The 10,605-nt window shown below is 36.1% G+C and overlaps 3 protein-coding genes and 1 non-coding gene across 4 annotated transcripts in view; 3 read left to right on the forward strand and 1 right to left on the reverse strand.

The window, feature by feature from the left end:
* The window catches only part of LOC107635788 (dynamin-2A), an 11,455-nt gene extending 9,652 nt beyond the window's left edge, over nt 1-1,803 (forward strand). Inside the window, exons 20-22 of the mRNA XM_016339357.2 lie at nt 35-102; nt 751-926; nt 1,244-1,803. Of these exons, the coding sequence (XP_016194843.1) occupies nt 35-102; nt 751-926; nt 1,244-1,476 (477 nt within the window). The 3' untranslated portion in view covers nt 1,477-1,803. The remainder of the gene's footprint in view (nt 1-34; nt 103-750; nt 927-1,243) is intronic.
* On the forward strand, nt 2,242-5,682 carry LOC107635815. Its single transcript, XM_016339380.2, has 7 exons — nt 2,242-3,218; nt 3,348-3,414; nt 3,503-3,553; nt 4,132-4,184; nt 4,295-4,505; nt 4,713-4,883; nt 5,459-5,682. The coding sequence occupies exons 1-7, from the start codon at nt 2,398-2,400 to the stop codon at nt 5,513-5,515; spliced, it is 1,431 nt and encodes a 476-aa protein (XP_016194866.1). The 5' UTR covers nt 2,242-2,397; the 3' UTR covers nt 5,516-5,682.
* TRNAV-AAC lies at nt 7,731-7,804 on the reverse strand. The gene has a single exon. It is a non-coding gene; the product is annotated as a tRNA-Val (tRNA).
* LOC107635826 (mitotic spindle checkpoint protein MAD1) overlaps nt 7,790-10,605 on the forward strand; it is a 9,899-nt gene continuing 7,083 nt past the window's right edge. The window contains exons 1-7 of the mRNA XM_021103194.1: nt 7,790-8,202; nt 8,303-8,402; nt 8,482-8,642; nt 8,834-9,031; nt 9,118-9,210; nt 9,436-9,552; nt 10,528-10,605. Coding sequence (XP_020958853.1) covers nt 8,023-8,202; nt 8,303-8,402; nt 8,482-8,642; nt 8,834-9,031; nt 9,118-9,210; nt 9,436-9,552; nt 10,528-10,605 — 927 coding nt within the window. The 5' untranslated portion in view covers nt 7,790-8,022. The remainder of the gene's footprint in view (nt 8,203-8,302; nt 8,403-8,481; nt 8,643-8,833; nt 9,032-9,117; nt 9,211-9,435; nt 9,553-10,527) is intronic.

Genomic DNA, 10,605 nt, shown 5'->3' on the forward strand with positions numbered 1-10,605 from the left:
CTGTCTGTGAGATTAGTTAGTTTTGGTTGGGCAGGCAGTTGTGCTTTGTCAAGTAGAGAAAGCCAAAGAAGACATGCTTAACCAGTTATACAGTTCCATCAGGTTAGTGCATTCTCCAAGCATGTTATGGTCTGATAATTGTCAAGTACATTGCTTCTTAGCTTGTTTTTTATTTATAATGTAATGGGCTGCCATTATTCGTATACCTTGAAGATCAGGGCAGAGACACTGTGGGAATATACAAGGAGGATAAAATTTCATGGTGGTGGATAGCGAGTTCAGTATGTTTGGTTGGCAAAGAATGCTTATACCTTTTGAGGATATTTGTTAGAGCTTATACTTGTTGTGGGATAAGGTTGAAGCAGAATGTGTGTATCTTTAAGGATATTCTTTAGACCTTAGATTCGAGCTCTAGGACTATACTTTTGGTGACCCTGAGGTGTTTTTCCTGTGATAATTACATCTGATATGTTAGACTGGGCACGTTGCTGCACTTTTTGTTTTGGTTTTCCATGCTTGTTCTTTTATCTGTGCTAGAATTGTGATATCTAACATCCTCTAGTTGTATTCATTATCATTTCTCTCTAATGAAATATCATTTAATTAAAAAATATATATAATATGAATCTTTTACATATTTTTTTACCTAACCACTATACTCATTCACAATTACTATTCACAAATTGAACATTTGATGGTGAAAAAACATGTTTTCCTCCCTCCATTTATTTTATTCAATTTGGTTGACAGTGCTCAAAGCTCAGCTAAAATTGAGGAGCTGCTCCAGGAGGACCAAAATGTCAAGCGCAAAAGGGAGCGTGTTCAGAAACAGTCTTCGCTTCTTTCGAAACTAACTAGGCAACTTGGCATCCACGACAACAGAGCGGCTGCAGCCTCCACTTGGTCTGATGGAGGGAGTGCAATAGGTAATGTCTGCAAACTTGCCTGAGGTGCATTTTTGAAGTTGTTCAACAAGTTATATTGTATTCACTTTTCATTTTCAGGAAAGATTAAGTTGTAGTATCAAGTATTTGGAAAAAATTCCAAGTTTTTTCTTTTTCGAAGAAAACATGGATGACTAGGTTTATAAAATGTTAGAATTCATAGCCGTTCCTGTATCGTGATGAATGCAAACTTCCAATGTTCACTATCAGATAGTATCTGAATATTCATCAGTTAAATCTATATTTTTGTATATCATTTCATTTACATTTATGTAGTTCTAACAAACATATTTATGCAGAAAGTAGCCCAAGAACCTCTGGAGCCTCCTCAGGTGATGATTGGAGGTCTGCATTTGATGCTGCTGCTAATGGTCCCAGTGACTTGCCATCTAGGTATGGTTCTGGTGGTCATAGTAGACGTTACAGTGACCCGTCCCAAAATGGCGATTTGAGCTCAGGGTCAAATTCTGGAAGTCGCCGGACACCTACTCGATTGCCACCAGCCCCTCCGCCATCTGGTTCAAGATATTAGATAAACCATGGTTTTCATCAAGATTATGCATTCTTGTTGTCTGGACGCATTCAGTTTTTCTTGCTTTTATTTCGAGACTGTTCCACACCCCCTCTCTAAGTAACATAGTGGAATGTTATAGGCTTGTAGATAAGTATTGATTTGCAGTCATCTTAGCATGCGTCCAATTTTATTCCCTTACTGGGTATGTGGGGGCAATGTTGGGTAAGATGATATTGTCTTCCCAACATTTTTTTTCCAAAAAAAAAAGAATACAGATGTAATTGTTTTGTATCTATGTGATTATCGGCAGTTATATCATTTGTCCATCAATCGTGATTGCTTTTATTCTGATTTTTCATTTAAGCACAAATCTCTTTTCTTGTTTAGAGTCAAGTAGTATATTACTGGAAGTAATAAATTTTTATTTGTCAAGAATGGGTCCTGTTCACTTGGTAGTGGAAATTTTTAAAGTTTAATTTTGATGTATTGACTGTGTGAACGGTTATTTAAAAAAATAAATGTGATTGTATAATTGTATAAAATATTTTATATTGTTAATGTATTAAAATTAAACTCAAATTTCAATTCTATTTTTTTTTCAATTATTGTAAACATTCTGTTTGATTTAAAATTAACTCAATTCAAATACGTCTAAAAGGAAAAGGATTTATCATTTCAAACACACCCTATGTGAAATTGTTGTCCTTATTCTTGGTGTCAAAGCCACTAGAACTCTAGAAGTGATATAATAGTGAAGTGGCTTCAGTAAGTCAAATAAAAATTAAAAAAAAAAATACAATTTTTGGGGCACTTTCACTTTGGTCGTGGGTGTTAATTCAGTTGTAGCAATCAAATCAAGTATCAGGAGTTGTGGTTATAATATGAGGTTCTCATTGTTGGCGACGTGGCAAAGTAACGTTCGGGAGAAGAGAAGTTGCAATGGCAGTGTGCGGCAGCGTTATCGTGAGATGCTGCATTCCTCCTTCCCCATTTCTCGGCCGCAGATTCGACTTGTCGGAGAAGGAGAAGAAGCCATCCTCATTCTCATGCACCGTTGCCACTAGTAGAATCACTGCACTCTTTTGGGGATTTGGCAGAAAAACCAACTCCACGCAAATCCAACAACAACAACAACAACAACAACAACTATTCACTCTCACAGCGCCAGAGCCAGAAGGCACTAACAATAACAAAGTGATAAGTGTATCGGTTCTGTCTTCAATCTCAGAGGTTGCAGCCGCTGAATGGGACGCGTGCGCGGTGGATGCCACTGCCCCCGGCAAGTTCAATCCCTTTGTGACCCACGCCTTCCTCTCCACCTTGGAGACCTCCGGCTCCGCCGTCGCCCAAACCGGTTGGACCCCGCACCACGTGGTGGCCCGGGACGAGTCGTCCTCCTCCCGCCCCGTGGTGGCCGCCGTTCCCCTCTACCTGAAAAGCCACTCGTACGGCGAGTTCGTGTTCGATCACTCCTGGGCCAATGCATACTATTCGTACGGATCCAGGTATTACCCGAAGCTGCAATGCTGTGTCCCCTTCAGTCCCGTGACGGGGCCAAGAATCTTGCTCCGCGATACTCCCTTCAAGAGTGAAACCTTTGACATCCTCCTCTCTGCCATGAAGGATATCGCTGCCAAGTCTCAGATTTCGTCCTTGCATGTTACTTTCCCCACTGAGAGTGAGTGCCTTCAACTCAGCCAAAAAGGGTTCTTGCCCAGGATTGGAATGCAGTACCACTGGAAAAACCGCAACTACAAAAAGTGAGTCATCCAAGCATTTCTTTTAGGGTTTAGGGTTTAGGATATCTGGGCCTGTGAAGATGCATGCAAATATGCAATATAAGTTCGTAGCATTGGTCAATATTCCATACAATTATTTTTTGTTGGCAGGTTTGATGACTTTTTGATGGACATGAAGCAAAGTAAAAGGAAAAATATACGCCAAGAGCGCAAAAAGGTTTGTATTGGTTGCAAAAGCATTTAATGACATGAGAAGAATTTTGTCATATGTTCCTGGATTTGTCATATTATTTGTGTATCTGCAGATCTCAGCCCAGAACTTGATTATGAAAAGGCTCCGGGGTTATGAAATAAAGGTACTTTGCAAGACTTTGATATTTGAAGGATTGCATTTTCTTAACAAGTTAGTCGATATGGTTACTATTGAAGATTTTAAGCATATATTAGTTAGAGAAAATGATTTATGGAAACATTATATTTAACCATATATCATCATGTGTTTTTCTGTCTCATATATTGATGATCTTCTGTTGAACTGGTCTAGGCCAAATGATCTCTGCTGGCAAACTTACAATTGAAAGCAAAACATATTTGAAATCATCCTTTTCTCTTTAATAAATAAGAGGTGCAGAGAAACATGCTCTTAGCAAACTATTCAAAAGTAAAATTGAATTACACATGAATGACATGATGAAATGATGTCTTGATCATGCAATTCTTAACTTAAAAAGTTAGACGGTTTCATCATATAGCTTTTAGTACCTTAGGAAGATATGTCCATAAGAGCATCCGCCCTAATGCTTGTACTCTTTTAATCATTTCATAGCACTGATAACAGTTTAGTTTTGGTGTGTGTTTTTATATATTCTGTTAAAACTTAGTGTCTGTTTCTTGTTATTTGCTAACTCATTATCTCATGTTTATGTAATGGAAGGCAACACATTGGGATTCTTTCTATAATTTCTATCGGAACACAACTGATAACAAGTATGTTTCCTTTGATTGAACCCATCAAATGTGATAAGAACTAATTTTTGCAAGATGGAATTGTTGAAGTAACCACACTTAATAATGCAGCATCCTTTGTCTATTGACAGATGGGGTACTCCATACCTGACACGTGATTTTTTTCATGAGCTGGGGTCAAAAATGGGAGATCAGGTACTACTTGTTGTTGCTGAAGAAGGGGATGAACTAGTTGCTGGTGCCCTAAATCTTATAGGAGGTGATACTTTGTTTGGACGCCTATGGGGATGTCACCCACGAGCTTACTATCCAAGTTTGCATTTTGAAGCATGTTATTACCAGGTTTACATTCTGTGATTTTTTCCCCAAAGTTGTTTTTTGATCTGTTTCCCATATTTTTTGCTTGGTTCTGATTTTATGGTTGGAATATAATGCTAAAGTTTTACATCAGATACTTCTTCCATCGTATCTTTTATGGAATAGACCTTCCCTTTGGCTTCCTGTGGAGTCAGCTTATGCATTTTGTATTTGTATTTCGTAACATTGCAGGCAATCGAAGCAGCTATTGAACTCGATCTTAAAACGGTGGAAGCTGGAGCTCAGGGTGAGCATAAGATTCAGCGAGGGTATCTTCCTGTGACAACTTATAGCTGCCATTACCTTCTTGATGAAGAATTTAGGAGAGCTATAGAAGACTTCTTAATACGTGAAACTTCTCAGGTATGATGAATTTGTTCATGAAGGTAGATTCTTCTAAGTTATTATGCATGTATGCTGCTTAGTGTCTCACCTTTCTTTGTTCACTCTTGTTCTACTACTTCTTATAAAATCATTTTATCAAATGGATCTTGTTCTACTACTTCTTATAAATCATTTTATCAAATGGATCCATTTCTTGCTAATGATATGAAATGTTTGATTGTACAATAAATTTAGTTGATAGATTTTCCTTGCAGAGTAACTGCTAGGATGACATCATATTTGAGTAGTAGGATGTGTTTTTCCTCTTTTAAACATTTGGAGTCAGAGGCCCAAATGTTGAGTGCTGGGATGCAATTTCCATTTTCGTTTTGAGACATATGATAGTGGATTCACCAAAATAACCCTTAATTTAGCAACAAAACAGTAACATGCAATATCCTTATTTAATCTTCACAGAAGGTTTCGAGCCTGGAGGAGTCTTATCTGCCTCCTTTTGTTCTTGTTTTTGATATATCTGAATGATGTCATTTTACATTCATGTTCTTATGGTTCTGAACTCGCGGGCTATGACTTTGACTCTTTTGCCTCTGCAGGTGAAGCTTGTTATGAAGCTGTTGCATGATTCTGGTCCTTTTAAGGAAGGTATCTAATAGAAAGTAAACACTACGGCATGGTGGTAATTTTCATTTGTAAATATGTAAATGGTAATTGTTATCTTGTGAATATTATATCTTGCCAGGAATATCTTATATATGTACAGCTGAATTGATGATCATTAATTAACAAAATACACACATTAGAAAACCTTCGAAATTTTTCTGCGAATGTTTGTCCTAGAGTGCACCCAACCCCTTTATTGCCTTAAAATTGTCAAACTCATTCCTCCAAGATCAACTTCATACATCTTGGTTTAAAACAATGGACCTATATTATATCTTTAGAACAATGTATTTCAATCTGGTTAGTCTTGATAATCTACAGCTCAATTATTTAAAACGAGTAAACGCTTGCTTATTCTCAAGTATGTGAAGATGATTCATTTTAATTATCAATATTATAAAATTATTATATTTTTTCTTTGAAATTAGAGTCTATCAATCATTTTAAGTGTTATTATTATAGATTCATTGATGTGTTATATTAAATGACCTTTACATGTCATATGACCATATGGTATGAAATTTTTAGAAATGAGCTAAATACACTATAGTCTATAGGCCAGTTAGGTAGTGTTTGGGGGTCAAAAATAGAGGCAACAGGACTAAAATTTTTAGTAACAGAGATTGAAATTTTATTAATATTTATTTTCAAAAATATCATGATCTAACTTTTTCATTCTACTCCTTCCACCATCTTTACTTTTGCTACCTCACCTCCATTTTATCCCTAATCTCTCACCTCATCAGTACATTTACTCCCATTAAATAGGATATTAAAACATAAATCAATCATATACATTTTACACTAAATATAATATAGACTTAATTAGTTTTCATCTCTCAATCTTTGTTTTTTAATTTCTCTTTCTCAGTCACAGTCTTTTATTTTTTTCCAAACGCTACTGACACATTACCATCATAGCGTGAGACTAGTGAATGAAAATTGCATGCTATTTATTTATCTATCCATTTATCTATGTTAAATAAATACCAACTCCATCGTTTAACTCTACAACTGAAGAAAAAATATATATTCTCGCAAAATACATTTTCTCTTTTGTGTATGTCTCTCTCTTTTATGTATTACACACGTATATATCACGTTATTATATATAACAACTAAATTACTTAAAAAGACAAGAATTTATCAAAGTGTTTATCTATCTATCTACCTACCGGTAATCAATTAGACTAACTCTAAAACTTAATATAGGTTAATGATAAAGTTGAATTTGCTCACATATAATAATATTTAGATGTATTTAAAATGTCTAAAAAAATATTTTTTCTTTTTTATTAAAATACAATTAAATACAAATGACGTGTGTGAAATAAGTATCAGATGAGTGTCGTGTTTGAGTAACAGATAAAACAACTTAACGAAATATTCATGTTTTATAGGGGGATATATATCACAATGTTATAGCCGCTAAACCGCTTATGGAATAAACAAACTATCTTTTCTTTTCTTTTCTTTTTTTGGTTTCGATCTTAGTTAGTGTCTCTACATGTTTCATTACCCGTTATTATTCTTACCAAATGATGTATTCATGCTCTAATATTCCCTAATCAGTTAAATACTTAAATGATCCCGTAAAATATTACGGGAGTAAATGGCAGTATTGGTCAAAATTCAACACATGTAAGCATGTAAAGTTACAAAATAAAGTCACAAGAGCAGCTCATGATCACTCCCAAATTTAGACAACCTGCATGGTGACGACCATTTTTGCTACAAAATACGAAAACTACAGCTTAGCCTCTTCAAGCACTTAATTATACGATGTAAGTGTATAATAAAGTGGGACACCAACTTACAAGAGAGAGGAGAAACCTCAAACATTATTTTGAGGTGCTTTGGATCCATATTAATTTCCACAATAGTTATTTTGAGTTATATTGTTCATGATATTTCCCTCTTGACCATGAAGATCAAGATGGTAAACAAACCTTATGCAAACAACTTTTTTCAATATTAGCTGTTCATTAACAAAATTTCAATAGAAAACTCGTGGACCTTGAGCAAAAAACCAATAAAAATGGACTAAATAATCAAGGGAAGGACTAAACTCACTTGAATGTTCACCCACACCAACAAACTACATTTTCCGACCTAGGGCCTCTAAATATTCAAGTGGAAGATAATCAACGGAAATGAATAACAAAAACAAAAGTTAAAATCATTAAATAATAACCTATTATAAAATGGCGTCGCCCGGACTCGAACCGGAGACCTTCAGTGTGTTAGACTGACGTGATAACCAACTACACCACGACACCTAGATGCAAATCCTTCGAGATTTTTAAATTTTATAGAGTACATTTCTTTCTGCGATGGTTGTAACTTGTAATCCCTGGGGTTTGAAGTGGCGCCTGTGCTGGGGGGGGGCTGGTTTCAATTTCAAATAAGAGAGAGAAAGAGAGAAGGGTGACAGGGTGCGGTGCATATTGTGGAAGATTGATTTGATTGTTCCAAGTGCAGCGAAGAGAAAAGAAGAATGATATTGAGGACTCCTCCCCCATCCAAGAGGCCACGCGCCGATGCCGACTCCGACTCCGACGCCAATCGTCAGCTCGTTATCTACGAGGATCCTCCTCCGCCGGCGCCTTTGCCTGAGTCCGCGGCGCAGGATCTCGATAACACCCACTTTCTCTGCACCTATCAGTGTCGCCAAATGGTGTGTTTCCCATTATCTCTTCCCAGTCCATTTTCATTTTCATTCTGCAACGTTCTTCTCAACCTCTTCATCTAAACATTATTCATATGAATTGTTTCAGGTTAAAGCCGAGTTCATAGAGGCCTTAAGCACAGCTGAAAACCAAGTTCGTGATTATCAATCTAAATTGGAGGCATTGGATATTAATTTCCGTAAAGTTGGTTCGTATCTGCTTTCTACCCGAACCATGTTTCCTTTTCTGATACCTTTTTTAGCTTCTAATTAATTAATTTGCTACAGAGTCTGAGAGGAAGAAATTTCTTGACCAGTTATCATACACCCAACAGGAACTTGCTGCTTCTAAAGGCCGCGAGCACGCACTCCAAGAACAGCTTCTGAAGGAGGTTACTGAATCTCAAGAACGATTGAGAAAACAAATACAGTTAAACAGTGATCTTGAGGTAGATTTTAATTCTCTGCATACTTCTCTTTTAGAAGACGAATAAATACTTTTGTACCAATATGCATTTTTTAGCAGGAAGCTGAGTTTGGTGGTCTGGTTGATGATAATGTCTATTGAACTGTTGAATTTGAACCTTGTTACTCGCCAATGTTACTAGTGTTTTTTCTTATCTAATCCTGTGGAGTCTAGGTTAAGCTCCAAAATGAGATGAACATTCGTGCGAAGGCCGAGTCACATGCTGCTTCAACAGAAGAAAAAGCAAAATCTTTAGAAGGAAAGCTCAGCCATCTTTCGGAGAGTACAGAGAGAGAGAAACAGCGACTTAACGATGAACTTACACAACTGAAAAGGGACTCGAAGTTTTCTGTTTCTAAAATAACTGCAAATGTAAGTGGCAATATTTGGTGTGCAAACTAAGCTGGATGTTTATAGCTACGAGTTCTTGCTTAAGTTGTGCAGTTCTTTCATTGTAGCTGGAAAAAGTGGAATGTAGAGCTAATAATGCGGAGAAAGAAGCAGAGCTTCTGAAAGAGCAATTGGAACATCTGAAGGACCGACTCAATGAGGTTTAGATATCTAATTAGTTGCTCATTTGGCTTTATATGTTCCTTTGAGAATCTTCTGTGAACATTGCATAGCATGCAATGTTAAAATTTTATTCTGGATGATTTGAATTCTTCTGGTCAGCTTTCTGTTGGATTTATATCTTTACTTCATTTCATTATGATATACCTTTTTTTCCTTTTTTTTATGAACTTATTTTGGTTTTACATCTTGATTTGTGTTGGTAGTGTTTGCATGAGAAGATTGAAGTTGAGAAAAAACTAGCAACTTTGGCCTCCCGCGAAATTTCTTCCACGGAGAGTAGTGTTTTAGTTAAAGAGTTGCAACAAGAGCTTCAGAATTATGTAAGATTGCTTCCATTTGTTTTTCTTGAACTTCAATTCATTTTTTGTGGTGATTGTAGAAGTTTCATGTGTCAATGACTTGATGTGTGGACTGGTACCAGTAATTAATCAAGTGGTATTCTCGTAAATTTAAAGGTGCCACTATTTGTTGAATTATTTGGATATAAAAAGGAAAGGTTTTTCCTATAGAATGTGTTTGTATCAAGCAGTTATGGCTTCTGTTCATGTTTAATAAAGGACAAATCGATCCCTGACTTTTTGGTCCGCAGACATTTAAGTCCTTGGGGATATAAAAATACATTTAAGTCCTTGGCCTCTTCAAAATTTGGACACATCGATCCCTGGATCTAATTTGTCCCATTTTAAAAATTCTCTCACGTGTGCATCAGTGTCAACCAGGTCAGTACAACAGGAGTCACTTTTGATTTTTCCGTTGGGTCTGACAAACCCAAGTGAACATAAGGGATCGATCTAGGTTTTGAAAAGGTCAGAGACTTAAATGTATTTTCAAATCCTCGAGGACTTAAATGTCCGCAGATCAAAAGGTCAAGAACCTATTTGTCTTTTTCTCATGCATAAATGAATTAAAAGAATAGTTACTGGTTTAGGTGTAACTCAAATGATTTTCTGAACAGACACAGAAGTCCATATTCAGTGCAATGTTTGTTAAGTTGTATGCTTCGTAAGGAGGCAGTATTTTTTTTATTTTTGATTCCTTTAACTATAGTTTTTTTTTCCTTAATGTTATTTAGGATATCTCCACATAGTGAGATAAGGTTTTATTGTTGTTGTTTGTTGTTTGTCTGTTATTTAGGATAGCATCTTATCCTATGCCTTGCAGGCTTCTTTTTATGTGTGTTTTGTTTAATTCATGAACACTTTTGTTTAAAAATGGAGAATACTAGATTATTGCCTTTGTTGGCTTTCATTCTGTCATAATCTGAAAAATATATCCTGATTACTTTGATATTTTAGGAAACTGAAGTAAGGGAAGCGAGAAAGCTAAGATTGAGTTATGAGAACGTTGAACTTTTGAAGGAAAAATTGTTGGAG

This window comes from Arachis ipaensis, chromosome B01 (assembly GCF_000816755.2).
Source record: "Arachis ipaensis cultivar K30076 chromosome B01, Araip1.1, whole genome shotgun sequence".
NCBI classification, from domain to species: Eukaryota; Viridiplantae; Streptophyta; class Magnoliopsida; order Fabales; family Fabaceae; genus Arachis; species Arachis ipaensis.